This window comes from Capsicum annuum, chromosome 2 (assembly GCF_002878395.1).
Source record: "Capsicum annuum cultivar UCD-10X-F1 chromosome 2, UCD10Xv1.1, whole genome shotgun sequence".
NCBI classification, from domain to species: domain Eukaryota; kingdom Viridiplantae; phylum Streptophyta; class Magnoliopsida; order Solanales; family Solanaceae; genus Capsicum; species Capsicum annuum.
The window spans coordinates 14,559,250-14,575,597 of NC_061112.1; the positions used below are offsets into that span (position 1 = coordinate 14,559,250).

General features: G+C 37.3%; 1 protein-coding gene across 1 annotated transcript in view; it reads right to left on the bottom strand.

Moving 5' to 3' along the window:
• LOC107853317 (obg-like ATPase 1) overlaps positions 1-16,169 on the bottom strand; it is a 28,093-nt gene extending 11,924 nt beyond the window's left edge. The window contains 8 exon segments of the mRNA NM_001324697.1: positions 2,982-3,098; positions 11,331-11,395; positions 11,891-12,004; positions 12,662-12,760; positions 14,929-15,020; positions 15,187-15,310; positions 15,546-15,713; positions 16,076-16,169. Of these exon segments, the coding sequence (NP_001311626.1) occupies positions 2,982-3,098; positions 11,331-11,395; positions 11,891-12,004; positions 12,662-12,760; positions 14,929-15,020; positions 15,187-15,310; positions 15,546-15,713; positions 16,076-16,162 (866 nt within the window). The 5' untranslated portion in view covers positions 16,163-16,169.
• Between the last annotated feature and the right edge of the window lie 179 nt (positions 16,170-16,348).

Below are 16,348 nucleotides of genomic sequence, written 5' to 3' on the forward strand. Positions count from 1 at the left end.
TATGGTTCTAAAATGAGTTTAGGCTTGTGACAAAGACTGCCGAAGTTCGTGTGATACCAAAGGTGGTTTTAGAAAATGATTACAAAGAGGCCTTATGGCTAATATTGACATTATGGTGTGAAGCATGCACAACTATTGAAGAGAGTGTAGAGCATTTGTAACAAGACATCATGGGCAAACCACGAGGAACTTGTTGCAATGATATAGGAGCGTGAAGAGAGGAACAAGCCAAGTGTAGGAAGCACAAGGAAACATCACTATCTGAGAAAAGCCTTCCATAAGTTAGAGATGGATGTAAACCAAGGTAAGGAAAGAAGTGCCATCCACATCAACTCACTAGGCAGAAGAATCGGCTTGTTGGCAATGCAAAAGCTATAAAATGTTACAACTGCAAAGAGCTCATAAGGTTTTATGTGCAAATCTTAGGATACACAATGGATTTATCTTAGTTTTTTTACTCAAGAATATACTTCTAGGTGCGAAACACCTCCTTGAACTGAGAATTCCACAAGGACGCAAATATGGAAGAAAAGAGCAAGACTCCAATTTAGGCTACCATGCTCCCAAATAGCTTCACCTTCGTGTAAACAATACCCAGAAAGGTATGATGCTAGCCCCCAAACCACATAATGCTTTGAGTGATCCTAGAGCCGCTCTTCTCTTTATCATAAAAAGGCAGTTTGGTGCACTAAAGCTCCAGCTATGTGCGGGCTCCGGAAAGAGCCGGACAAGGGCTTATTGTATGCGGCCTTACCTTGCATTTCCTCAAGAAGTTGTTTCAACGGCTTGAACCTGCAACCTCCAGGTCACATATATAACAAATTTCCAGATAGTTGTATGTTCCAGAATTTGACAAGGAAGATGGTAAAAATGCTCCTACGAAATTAGGATACTTCGAACATATTTTAAATTGGTATTTGAAGGAAAACATCCCTCCTATCGAATGTGGTTCCAGTATATTAATATTACACCAAAAAGAAACTTTGTCAAAATCAGAGGCTCCGGGTAGAATACTATGACCCTGCTAATAGGGTAAGCTTTTAGATTTTGGCAGATAGAGAAAATAGTACCCAAAAAGACGCATGGCGCCACGAAAATCTAATATGAGAAAACAGTCAGTAAATCAGATATGAGAAAGTAGTCATCAGAAAAAAGCACCGTGGCCCAACTTTTGCTAACATGATCACTGGCCAGACGAGCAGCATATATGGGTAACAGCCGTCTGCCGGCAGCAGAAGCTCTTTGATTCTTTACCAAGATCGTAGAGGCTCTGATACCATGTTAGAAATAATGGAGAAAAATATTATTGAATTGTTGTATCTACATTATTACATTGACACCCTATTTATAGACACTATACTAATCCTTTTCCAACTCGGACACTACATTGCAATCAATTTCCAACTAGGAAGAATTCTTATACCTAATCATAATCTAACAAGCCTTTTGGACTAAAGTCAAAAATTTATACAATAGACACCATAGTGGTCTGGCCCTACCATGGACCCCGCGCATAGCGGGAGCTTTAGTGCACCGGACTGCTCCATTTTTATAACTTTCTTGAGTCCCTCAACTCTCTTCAGGAGATTTCATTTGTAACTTTTCTAGAAACATCTCTATAAATGAATGCACTTTGCTTTGTGGTTCTCTATGATACTTCAGAAAAATAAGAGACTAGTAAAATCCCTTTGTACTTATTTAACCAGAAAAAGAGAACGAGTTTTAGATGGATATAAACTTTTGTTATGTCAAATGTAGCAAAGTTGTCTCTCATAAAATAGTTAAGTGTGGAAATTTGTTACAGATCTAGTAGAAAAACAGGTCAAGGTTGTCACTTAGGACAAGCACACTAAATGCCTTCTCTCATGGTTCTTCCTACTTCTCTGTATTTTTGTCCATGTTTTGGAACTGGGTAAAGACCTTAACCAGCATAGGTTCTGATCAAAGTCCTACATCAATTTTACAAAGTTCTTGTCTAGGTGAGGTTTCACTGATTCTCTAAAACTTTCCAAAAGCCTCATCTCATCCGGGGATGCTATTTAGGTTATTGTTACATTTCTCATTTCTGTTGTTCCATATGGGTAGAAATATTTTGGGACATCTGTCACTCTTTCAGTCTGCTAATTAATGATATACTAGTATGTGGTGAATCAGTTCTCTATTTTTATATCATGTCCATCTGGGGTTTTGGCCTTCTTCAAACACTGGGAGCACTCACCAAGCCTACAGACATACACCTTGAAGGGGATATTCTGTGTCGGAATACCTCAATGCAATATATCATGCCACGTGAACTCCTTTTAAATATTGTTCATGAAGCAGAGTACTTGAATGATGGTCAATGTATGAGGATTTTTACTTAAAAGTGGATTTCCTTGGTTAAGAATTATGATGGGAGCTGGCAATCTGAAACTCTCTCTTCATTGTCAAAAGAATTATAGTGTAGTAGTCTCCTAGTTGGAAAAGGATTAGTGTAGTGTCTATAATATTCAATAATAGGGTGTCAATGTAATAATGTAGATACGACAATTCAATAATATTCTTCTCTTATTTTCTTCACAAGGCTCACAGACAAAACATTTACTTGGAAGTATGAGAAAGCATGTTGAGATAGTGTTCCAACTGATTTTTTTATGGTAGTAGACAACTAAAGAAAAAAGATGAAACCCCAACAGTAATGGATTCAGCCTTGAGGAATGCACCTCATTCTGACGTATGCCCTCAAAGACCGGTCATGTAAAAGATTGAAATCTAAGACCTAGGGCCTCAAAAGGCAGGTCATATAAAAGATTGACATCTCATGTAATGAGAAAGGAAAAAGTAAAGATGAGTTAAATATATAAACAATAAGGAAAAGCCTCTATTCTTCTAGTTTTCCCACTCTCTCGTGGGAAAACTAGAAGCCTCTATTCAATAATAGGGTGTCATTGTAACCTTAAAACAAGAAGCCTCTATTCTTCTAGTTTTCACTTCAAACTAACCTTTGTAACTTGTTCTCTTCACAGTATTTTGATGCTTCATCTGGTGGCATATCAGCAAGGTTTCTCTCAACAGCAGCACTGAAAGGAATAATAATGTCACCACCATGCTCCTGCACCCTGGAAATTTGTGGAAGCATATTTTTACTAGCAAAGAGTTGACAATATTTAGAATAATAAATCAAGGCTACAATCTAAGTGAAAGATAAAAAAGATCACGACATAGCACCACCACAACTCCAGGAAAAACTTTTTACATGGTGGCATGAAGTTCATCCTTCAGGACAAAAACTCATTTGAAATGCAGTGAAGTTCTGAATTAAACACTGAAATATGTTCATGATCAGAATATGCCATATACAGTGACTGTAACCTAGATGACTGAATCTAGTCCAATAAGGAAAAGATTCATGCAAACACAAAGAATCAAAAACCATAGGGTGGGTAATCATACAACCAAAGTAATATAAGTCACCAGAACCTCATTAAGATGGTGAATAATAATGGCCACATGTGGACCACAATGCAAGTTATAAAATCTGTTAGAATAGAAAAAGTAATAGGAATAGTATGAGTTAATTCCCACAATGGTCATCCAAGTTTAAAGAATTGCTTTCAAATATCACTTTTGTTTCATTTAGGACCAAAATATCACTCAACTATCACTATTTTCCTCAAAGAATAAAAGTCTCCTTCTATCCTAGTTGCATGCCATGTCATTAACGCCTCTCCTTTTAAAAAAAAAAATAATAGACCTATTTAATTCATCAAACTCATTTAGTCAAAATTATAAAGTTATTCTTTTTTAACAAAAAAATACATTAGTTTATTTAGAAGGAATTTTCATGCTAAGGGATCTTTTCCGGTATTTAAATTTTATATTTTCTCCAAGAGTTTTTTTTTTTTTTTTTTTTTTTTAAAGTCCTGAGCCGGGGGTTTATCGGAAACAGCCTTGCTACCTCTCCGGAGGTAGTGGTATGAACTCGTACATTTTACCCTCCCCAGACCCCACTGTGTGGGAATACACTGGGTTTGTTGTTGTTGTTGTCCAAGAGTTATTTTTCTAAATCAAAATTATAATGTTAATTCTTTTTTAACAAAAAAATGCATTAGTTTATTAAGAATGAATATTCATGCTAAGGAATCTTTTCCGGTATTTAAGTTTTATTTTTTCTCCAAGAGTTATTTTTCTAAATAGTTACGCATGTTTTGGGAATCGATTACATAAATCAATTTTATTTTTCTTTAGACAATAATATCGCTCAACTATCACTACTTTTCTCAAAAAATATTAAATGCCTCAAAAGTTTTTTATCTTTTAGTTGGCACGTCATCTCATTAAACCATCATTTTTTAAATGATAGACCTATTTAACTCATCAGCAACAGATACCATGTAACTCTATCTACTAAGGTTAGAACAGATGGGAAGAAATCACCTAATGTTTGTTTCTATTAGAAATAGAGCCCAAGACTTCGTGGTACTCAACCCAACTTCATTGAACCACTAAACCACACCATTAGGTGCTGGTAGATACACAATTCAATAATATTCTTCTCTTATATTTCTTACATGATATCAGAGCATTGGTGGAGAACTTCGGGGAAAGAAAACTCAGTCAAACAGATCACCATGAGTCAATTTTAGGCGACTATTGTGGCTGAGTTGAGTCTCGACCGCAACAACCAAAAAACACCATTCCACACGCTCTCACGCATTGACGAAGGTGCAATTTTCCTACGAGATTGAAGTCAATTTTAGGCGACTATTATGGCTGAGTTGCATCATCTTTTGGTTTGTCAGTGTTGTGCAAAAACCAACACTACCACGAGGCTCAAAAATTTCAAGAAACAAAACCCCAACCGTAACAACCAAAAAAAACACCATTTAACGCGCCGGTGAAGGAGTGATTTTCCTGGGAGATCTGTGTCAAGCGTCACGAGTGTGAAATTTTTTCGATCAATTTTTTGAGCTTTTCTTTTTTTGTTTGGGTCGTCCAGGTCTTCCAACCACAATCCTGCAACTTTTTCCAAATTTCGATCGCTAGAATTAGGGTTCCGACGACTTTAGAACTCTTTACCGATAAGTTTTCTAACGAGATTTGAATTCTCATACGTCCAGATCTCTATCTGTCTCTTACTGCTTTCAAGCCAAGTTTCAAAGGATTCTTTCGAGTGTGATAAAAAGTCATATTTGCCCTTGTGCTCTTAGAAAAAAGTTATATTTACCCTTCGTCATACTTTTGATATATTTGCCCCTACCATCCAACTTTGGACACATATTTACCCCTCAACTGCTAGTTCTCCTTGTTTCCTCCTTTATTATCCTAGGTGGCACCAACAGGGATAATTGTTATTTATCTATAAATAATGGAAATTAGAAGAAAAGATGTTGTGGCAGTTAATGGAGTATTTCGATCTCTTAGACAAAGAAGATGAATGTGAAAATCCCTATATGCGATTGATCTATGCTAGTGAGTGTAATTCAATGGATGAACGAATTATGCATACTACTTTGCTACTTAATTTCAAGTTTAATATTTAAAATTGTTCGCAGCATCTAGGCAATATCAATCAATTATGCTTACCAGCATAATGGCATCACATTTAGTGATGTGACCATCACAAGCCTCACTTAATTTCCTCTCCTATTAAGGTCTTCTTCCACTTTAGTTTCACAAATTTCTTACCTTTTATTCATCGCATGATGATTCTTGGTCATTGTGAAAATAGATGCAGAAAGTTGATTTCTTTATCCAAATTAATATTATCCACTTTATAATGGTACCATATTAAGGAAACTGGATCTATGACTTAGAAGTTCAAGTACTAATTATGCCTGCTAATTATGCAGGCCCAGAAGAATATTAGTAGTCCTGCTATTTTAATGGCTTAACTAATTATAATGCGAATTTAATTGTTGATTTCCCTATGGCCATTGACAACCCAAATTCAATTGTTATAGCTAATGGACTTCTTCTGGAATGAGAAATCAGTTATCCACTATCTATTCTTGCAAGACAATGGCCTGAATGAGAGATACAAGATACGGGGTTTGAGTTTTTAGGAATTTTGGGGATTAATTTATTTCGTAAACTGGGTCAGATTTAAATTGGGCGAAAAAATTATCCATGTAGGCGCCACCACGTAAGATATTAAAAGTGGGGACAAAGGAAACTAACAGTTGAGGGTAAATATGTGTCCAAAAGTTGGATCGTAAGGACAAATATATCCAAAAAGTATGGCAAAGGATAATATAATCCTTTTCTAAGAGTACGGGGACAAATATGACCCTTTTTCTTGATATTTTTGGCTCTAAAAATACAAGAATTGGAAGTTCAAGACATATGATCACTTTCAAACCATTAATGGGAAGTTCAAATTATTTAGCTTGGGCTTCCTCGATTGAGTTGTGGTGCAAAGGTCAAGGTGTCCAAGATCACTTAACTAACAATGCTAGTGTGGTAGATGAAAAGGCAAAGTCCAGTGAGAAAAAAGCGAAAGCCAAAGGACAATGAAAGAAGGTCGACACTCAAGTACGTAGTCTCTTATGGCAATTTATTGATTCCAAGTTGATGCCCTTGCTTCGCCCATTCCAGACATGTTACTCAGTTTGGGAAAAGGCCCGTGCTTTATACACTAATGACAGATCTTGTTTCTATAATGAGATATCTCTAATGACCAACTTACAACTTACAGAAACAAGAATCCGATGTCTACTTATTTAGGACAGGTACAACAGCCATGGAGGAATTTGAAACATTAATGCCCTTCACTACAAATGTGAAAAACAACAAGAGTATAGACAAACATTGTTTCTAGTTCTCACACTTGTTGGACGTCCTACTGACCATGATTCAGTACGTGATTAGATTTTAGCTAGTCCTACGGTTCCTACAATTGATGAACTATTCTCTCGTCTACTTTGCCTTGCCACACCTCCCAGTCACAAAGTGGGTTCATCACCCATTGTTGACTCATTTATTCTCGCATCTCAAACAGTAGAAAAATGGGCATATCATTTATGGAGAATCAGCACGAAGGTCATTCTGAAAAATCTTGACCTAAATGTAGTTATTGTCATAGGCTTGAACACACTCGTCACATATGCTACACTTTGCATGGTTCACCACCCAATATGGATCCTAATGCTCAAAAGGAATATAATGAGTTCTTTCGGTATCGAGCAAGTAAACATCTACACAAAACATCTCCACAAGTGGCCTATGATCCTTAGCCTAATCAACCATCCAATAATGCTCATATTGCTTAGACAGAATATGATGAGTTCCTTCAGTATCGAGCAAGTATGCAGATGTCTCCTCAAGTACCCTCGATTGCTCAGCCTGATGCTTCTATTGCTGGCAATTCTTTTGCTTGTGTTTCACAATCTAGTACTCTTGGGTCATGAGTCGTAGACTCGAGTGCTTTTGATCACATTTTCGGTAGCAAATCACTTCTGTCCAATTTTGTTTATTCACTCTTTTCCAACTATTACTTTAGTAGATGGGCTCCAAACAAAACCAAAGAAGTTGGACAAGCCAAACCCCTATCTTTTATCACTCCAAACTCTGTTCTTTATGTCCCTAGTTGTCCTTTTAGTCTTGCATCTGTTAGTCGTTTGACGCGTGCCTTACACTGTGGTATAACATATTTTGTTTATCTTTTTCTCATCCTGGACTGCAGTACGAGAGAGGTGTTCAGCACTGGACATGAATTACAAGCTCTTTATTATCCTCTTCAAATTTCTTCACAACATGCTCTGTTACAGATTTTCTAGACCTAATTCATAAACATTAGGGACATTCGAGTTTATCCAAGCTACAGAAAATGGTGCCTAGTTTGTCTAGTTTATCCACATTAGATTGTGAGTAGTGTCAACTTGGAAACACACCCATGCTACATTTTTTTCACATAGTACTGAGGATCGTTCAAAGTCTATTTTGTCGTTAGTTAATTTTGATATTTGAGGTCCTGGCAGAGTCAGTTCAACCTTGGGATTTCATTAATTTGTTAGTTTCATTGATGATTATTCAAGATGTACTTGGATTTTCTTAATGAAAGATTGTTCCAAGTTATTTTCTATATTCAAAAGTTTTTCGGCTGAAATACGAAATCAATTTAGTGTTTACTTCTCATAATGATAATGCCTTCGAATACTTATCCTCCCAATTCCAGGAGTTTATGCTCACCAATAAATTATTCACCAGACATCTTGTCCATACACCCCTCAACAGAACGATGTAGTTGAAAGAACAGGCATCTCATTAAGATTGTTCGCACTATTCTCATTGTGAGGCAATGCAGTCCTCATATCTTGTTATTTAATTAATAGAATAGCCTCATTTTCTATTCAGAATCAGGTTCCCCAATCTATATTGTTTCCTCAGTCACATCTCTACTCTATCCCCCCTCATGTCTTTGGGAGCACATGCTTTGTTAGGTTGTGCAACCAAAGACAAAAGGGTCAATTACGCCCTCATGCTCACTAATGTGTTTCTTAATTACTCTCAGAGTTAAAAAAGGTATCATTGCTATTCACTTTATCTTCGTTGACACCTTTTGTCCACTGATGTCACATTCTTTGTATCCTCACGTCTTATTTGTACCACCTTTTGGAATCTGCAGTTACTTCTACATCTCCAGTTGCAGCACCACCACTCCTGACTTATCATCATCTTCTGCAGTCTGCATCCAGCATAACTCCTGGATGATTCATGTCATGCGCTAAACCCTACTCCTACTACGGACTTGCCTCCTCCTAACCACTGATTGCACTTCAAAAAGTTAAACGATCCACTAGTAATGCTAACTCACATTATACTTTCTTGAGTTATCGTCATCTAATCATCACCCCATTATTCCTACATATCATTTTTGTCCTCTACCTTCATTCAGGTGAAGCACTTTCTCATCCAGGATATAGGTCGCTATAACTATCCAAGAAGACACTCGAAATTGGAAGGATAAACAAACCCACCCGGTGGACTGCCGAGCTACAAGTCCTACGACATAGGAGCGGGATTCTCTAAAAAGCCAAGGTCGTGGGTGGCAAAGAAGGCCCACTTGGAGACTTGGGATCTCAGCAGGAAATGCAAAACAGGTTATAATTGATGAGATGCCTACTTTATAAACGAGTGGTACTTGGGAGCTTGTTCCCTTCCTGCATGTAAATCTAATGTTGGTGGTTGTTGGGTTTATGCATCCAAAGTTGATCCGGAAGGTTAGGTTGATTGGCTTATGGCTTGTCTTGATGCCAAAAGGTATGCTTAGAGATTTGGGCTAAATTATAATGACAATTTCTCTCCCATGGCTAAAATAGTATGACTGTCTTTTTCTATCTACGGTTGTCATTCATCATTGGCCTGTTCATCAATTGGATATTAATAATGCTTTTTTACACAGTGATATATTAAGGAAGAAGTCTATATGAAGCAACCACCTAGTTTTGTTGCTCAGGGTCTAGTAGCCTTGTGTGTCGATTGCACAGGACACTATTGTCTAAAGCAATCACCTCGAGCCTGATTTGGGAAGTTCAGCACAACAAATCAGGAGTGTGGCACGACTCATAGTGGAGCTGATCATTATGTGGTTTATCGACATTCGACACCAAATTTGTGTATTCATTTGGTGGTTTCCGTTGATGACATTGTATCATCGGCAATGATCAAGATAGTCTCACTATTTTAAAGCAACATCTCTCCCAGCATTTCCAGACTAAAGACCTCAGCAAACTGAAGTATTTTCTAGGTATTAGGGTTGCTCAGTCCAGATCAGGTATTGTTATTTCTCAAAGCAAGTATGCCTTAGACATTCTTGAGGAAATGAGAATGATAACATATATTGTCATTAACACTTATGGATCCGAATGCCAACTCCTATCAAGACAAGAGGGCACACAGTGATCCTGAAAAGTATAGGTGATTGGTTGGAAAGTTAATTTATCTCACAATGACTAGACCTAACATATCTTTTCATACGAGCGTTGCAAGTCAATATATGACTCCATCGAGGCGCAGATGTTCGCATTTTGCAATCTATAAAGTCAGCTCCAAGTAAAGGACTCTTCGAGGATGGGATCATGTGCATATCATTGGATATACAAACGTTGATTAGGCAAGACCACCATTTGATAGACACTCTACATCAAGATATTGCGTTTTAGCAGGGAGGTAATCTGGATGAGTAAGAAAAAAGTGTGGTTGCTCGTGCTCGCTCTAGTGTAGAAGAAAAATATCGAGCAATGGTTGTAGCAACTTATGAGCTAGTTTGGATCAAACAGTTGTTGAGAGAACTAAAATTTGGAGAAATCAATCAAATGAAACTTGTGTATGGTAATCAAGCGGCCCTTCATATCGCATTAAATCCAGTGTTCCATGAGAGGACTAAGCACATTGAAATTGATTGTCACTTTGTCAGAGAAAAGACATTCTCAGGAGATATTGTCACAAAATCTATCAAGTCAAGTGACCAACTTGCAAATATCTTCACCAAGTCCCTCATCGGTCCTCATATTAATTACATTTGTAACAAATAAGGTACATATGATTTGTATGCACCAGCTTGAGGGGGGGTGTTAAAATAGAAATAGGAACAAGAATAATATATAGAATCCTACTTAGTAAAGAATTGTAATATAGAGTCAATAAATAGGAACTCCTTTTGTAATAATGTCGATATACAATTCAATAATATTCTTTTTCTTATACTTCTCACATGGTTTACTTGATTCATATTCAGAACAGTCAATTTCTGAATTGAAAGGCAAAGCGATTTAATCTTTAACTCTTTGAGTGATAAAATAAGAGACCAAAAACAAGAAACTCCACAGGCGCTTAAAAATTCATGATGGGGTAAAACCATGAGTGAGAAGAGGGATTTATGTAGGTAGTGGTATGGTCTGCGCACACTCTACTCTCCCCAGACCCCACTATGTGGAATACACTGGGTATGTTGTTGTTGTATCTTGCCAACTTCAGAGTAACGATTTCAAGATAAGTAGAATAGTTGAAGTTCGACATCATATATTTTCTTCATGAGGGAGCACTTTTTTGCATGCATCTTATCCATTTTATTGCCAGCACGTATCATTGTTTTGCGGACGATTAGAGAACAAGAGCAAAGAAAGAACGAAGTAATGTGACCCAAGTTCTTTTTATGGTCAACATTGCAACCAACTTCATATTGGCATGAGAGTGCTATGTATTGCAGCATAATGATTGTTAGAATTCAAAATGATCTCAATATCATAAACAAATAACTGTTTCTCTTCTGATCAAAAATCAAATGACACAGATCCCTCCAAATTTAGCTTTTCTTTTAAGTGTAAGAAGAGCAATAGATGGATCATTACCATGCATGAATCTTGGGCAAAAACTTGTTCTTTTTCCTTTGATAGTCTTTCTCATTCATGTTAACCTGCCAATGATATCACATAATCAGTAGGCACAATGGATTATTCGGCTGATCATAATAATGTTTCACAAGATACCGTAAATAATCCTAGTACAGCATATACGTTACCTGATTTGTTCCATGAGTAATCTCCCAACCCAACTTGTGACACATATCCCTCCCTCCCTCGCACACACAAACACTCACTTCAAAAGGAGTTAGGAGACAACATTTCCAAGCCGCATATGATAACTTTCTTTTGAGTGGTTAAAGAAAATTGGATCATTTTGATTATTAACTATAACTGAACTCAGAAAGGAAAAATATTCTGCCTTTTTGTAATACCGGTGGTATGGACTGCGTACACTTTACCCTCCCCAGACCCCACTTTGTGAAAATACACTGGGTATGTTGTTGTTGTTGTTGTATTGAAAAACCACATTGCTGTTTCCAGAACATATATTCTGACAGATTTCATACATCGCCAAGATAAAGAGGATTTAAAATCATTAAACTCACCAAGTAAACAACAGGTTTCGCAGTAAGCAGCTGGAAAGTATTCAACAATTCAATATCTGCAGCTTTCCAGTCCCCCAAACGAACATCTTTGCCTTCCTCGAGTGATGCTTTGACCTAAGAAAAACAGGAAGCAGCATAGTCCATTATCTATACCTTTTTAATCATTCAATTATCTGTAAAATGAACTAGAAAAAGTGCTTGAATTTTTGCAGTCATTACCTGGAGAACTACGGTGAAGTAAGATGCGTGAAGATTTAACAGGGATAAAAAACAAGAGAAAGCAGTTCATCCTTTTCTTTTCAAATCAATTTAGATTCAAAAGCAACCAAAAAGTAGTAGAAGACATGTCTAACACCATCATCCCTTTGAAACAATTATAATTCAAACAGACATGTCCACCAGAAATGAACATACACAAATCAAGAAAAGTCGTCCAATTAACAATCTAAGCTGAGATGGATAATCAATCATCTGTCCCGATACCAGTCTCCATTCGCATCTAAAAAAGGATCTTACAAGGAGGGGACCCAATTGTTAAAGACTTAAATTTCTACTATTGAGGACGACAAATACATGATGGTACCGAAACATCTAGTTAGTTACAAATAGAGAGCGCCAATGGACTGTCCAGAAACAGAAATATTTCATACTGCCACCTTTCAAAGATTTGATCACCCGGAGATCAAGAAAGTCTAAACAGATACAAAAATGGGATAAAACATCTAAGCAAGTCGTAACAAGGTCAAAGGAAGAAGAGAAATAGGCACAAACCCTTAGACACAATTCATGCTCTATTTTCAATTGTTTGTCATTGCTTCTCTTCATACTCTTTTCAAGATCTTCTATCCTCCTCTCAATGAACTCAATGTCCTGGTTTACACAAAAGGATGATATATTTCATGAATCATACGATCATTACAGTGAATAAGGCACTTTTAGGCAACAAGGCACATTCAGTTGAAGATGCCAGCATTTTAAATTACCTAAGCTACAAATTCCTTCTAAAGAATCAGGTTGACAGTAAATCCAGCATATTAGTCCAAAAAGAACTTCAAGCAATAACTGATGCCTCAGTAATGGACAAAACAATTTACTGATAACAGTATCGCTCCATGCAGTACTCTCAATCATCTAATTTATAGATGAATGCTCCTTGTACATTCATACATTACACCACTGTGTGCATTAAAAATGCCTTTTGTTAATAATTTACAAGTGTTACGGTAGAAACCTTTTTTTACCTGACACAAGATTACTAACCATCTTCATGTATCAAAAAATAACAGAGCACGCTGATGAAATGGTTTGGGAGATTGGCTGATAAAGATTCTAGCCTATGGAAGAAGGTGGTTGCTGCTAAACATGGCCAGCAGAGTCGCTGATGCACTAAACGCAATAGATCACCTCATGGTGTAGGTCCCAGGAAACAGATTAGCCACTTATGAGAGGAATTCTCACAGAACATCACCTTTAAGATAAGGAATTGGCTACATGTCACGTTCTGGAAGGGAAAATGGTTGAACGATACCACTCTGATGGATAGTTACCCATCCCTCTACAAGCTAGCCAATGAGCCCGAATCAACCATAGCCCAAAACAGATCACGGAATACTTGGGACCTCCAGTTTAGGAGAAACATGAATGACTGGGAGCTGGACAGCATTTTTGAAATGCTGGGAAGACTCGAAAACTCACCTATGAATGAAAAAGGCCACGGATAGGATCAGGTGGAAAAGCTCTGGACCATGCTCTTATACTGTTAAGGCAGGGTACAGACACCTTTGTGAACAAAATGAAATCGTAGACTCTTGGCCCTTGGCCCTGAAAACTATTTGGAAGAAAAAGCTGCCCACAAAAGTTGTCTGGTTCTCATGGAAAGCTCTCAGAGAAGTCTGTTTCACACAAGACAACCTATGCAAGAGGTAGTTTCAGCTGGTAAACAGATGTTACATGTGCAATCAGAATACAGAATCAGTTAATCACCTCTTCCTACAAGGCCCAGTAGCTACAGACAGGTGATCTATGTTTCTATCCATGCTGGGTATAAACTCGACAATACCTCGAGGCATTAAGGATGCAGTTGAGGTTGGAACAGTTGGAAAGCTGACAGAGTCATCAAGAAAGTCTGGAAGATGATTCTCTCTTGTATCTTTTGGGTTCTGGGGCAAGAAAGAAATCGCAAATGTTCTGTTGGAATTTCAACTCATCCCATTTAAAGCTAAAGGTCTACTCTACCTATTTAGTTGGAGCAACCTATCCCTGTAAACAATGGTGGCTCATATCTATATTTTATCAGTTATTTCCTTTACCTTAAGCCATATTTTTACTTCTTTTGATTAGCTCCCTGTTTAGAATGGAAAATTTTGTAAGGGGGCTAACATTAGCATTGGTTACTTTGTATCTTTGCATCTTCTTGCTGCCATCTATGGAACTGTTAGAAGAAAGAGAAGAAAGTCTCACATTGGTGGTTAATGAGATGGGTTGTCTCCTTATAAGGCTTGGGCAATCCTCCTCCTCTTGAGCTAGCTTTTGAGGTGTGAGTTAGGCCCAAGACCAATTTTAACAGGAACATCTTACTTCATTAAAAAAATATCAAGCAATAAAAGAGAAACTGTTCAAGTGCCAAACAACCTCTTTCATTGGAGTGCTTATACCCCCCCCCCCCCCCCCCCCCCCCCAAAAAAAAAAAAACAGTACGAGACAGCTTTCTTGCTGCATCTGTATGCAACCAATCTTGTACTATTCACAGGTACACTCTCCTTTCGTTTTCTTCCTTTTGGTTTCCGATAAATATGTAAACTCATACAATTGGGAACATTGTGATATATTAGTGACCCAAAGATGTGATTAGAACAATTCCCACAGTAGAAGATACTCGTCAATGCAGTAGTCAAGTGCAATCAACAAAATCTCCCTGCAAATGCTATCATAGAGTTACATTCAATCATGGTGTTATAGAATAATAACTTACTGCCCTTGAGGAACTGAATCGATGCCCCAACAAATTCCAAAAACACAAGGTGCATGATCCAACTTACCTTAAGCCTTAGTTCCTCACTTATAACCTCTAAATCTCTCACAGGATCAACAGTGTCATCGACATGGATAATATCTGGATCTTCAAATGCACCTGACAAACAGCATAAATGTGTACGATGACATTCAACAGAGAGAGTATATAAGACACAGTTAGAAATGATCTCAGACCATACGGACCACATTTCTAGAAGTCTATTAAGGAACCAGAAAAGAATAGCAATAGATAAAAAAGACAAAATGGAGAGTGAGTATAATACGTAGAACGTGAAAAATGCCATCAACTGCACGGATGTGAGATAAGAAACTGTTCCCCAATCCTTGTCCTGCATGAGCACCTCGAACCAGTCCAGCTATGTCATGAATTTCCAAAAAGGCAGCCACCTAGATATCATCAAACATTCATTAAAAAAATGAACTATAAAAAATAATCTAAGAGATAAACTAGGAATCAAAAAAAAAAAAAAAGCTATCCCAGAGGCAAATCAAACTTAATCATATGGAATAATTTAATAAACGACTGAGTCAAAAATAGATCATCACAGCTACATAAGGGGGAAAAAGAGGCAAATCAACTTTTTTCCTGGCCAGTGTTAGTTGTTGAATTTGGATGACAAACCTCGCTCTTGGGCTTGTAAAGTTGGCAGAGCCATTCAAACCGCTCATCCGGCACGTGTACTCGAGCTTCATTAGGCTCGATAGTACAAAAAGGAAAGTTTTCTGCCGGAATGGATAACTTTGTCAGTGTGTTGAAGAGAGTAGACTTCCCCACATTTGGTAATCCTACCTGAAAGAGCATAGACAAGGCTCAACATCAAACAGCTATAGATATAGAAAAATAGGTGTGAATCAATTCTAAAGATAAACGTCAAATTTAGGTTAAGCTGAACCAGCTGTGACATGCAAAGTAAACCACTCTTTACTCCAATTTCCTCATCAAAGGTTGTACAATCTAGTAAATAAGCTACTGAAATGGGTTTTTAGAATTGTAATAGCACAGTGGATCGAATTCACTAACTAAGCGAATTGATAACAGCAATTTGTAATTCTATTTTCTAGAAATTCCAGCTGGAAAAAATACCAGCAATATAAACGGAGATCAGATGTGTATATGTATGAAAACAAACAAGAAAAAGAAGAGAAGCTTACGATTCCAATTTTCAAGTGAGATGAGAAACGGCCGAGAATGGGCCTTTCCGCAGGAACTTCTTTACCTTTAGCTGCTTTTGGGGGCATACTGAGAAATGGGAAATGGACAGATACGAAACTCTAGGGTTTTAGATTTTTGTCTTCGTTATACTATCGAGCAGAAAAAAGATAGAAAAAAGCAGAAAAACCTTTACACTCTGTTTGGATGGTATGGTGGTTTGTGTGGTTTCATAATATTAAGTACCTTATAGTATCGTATAATATAATGTTTAA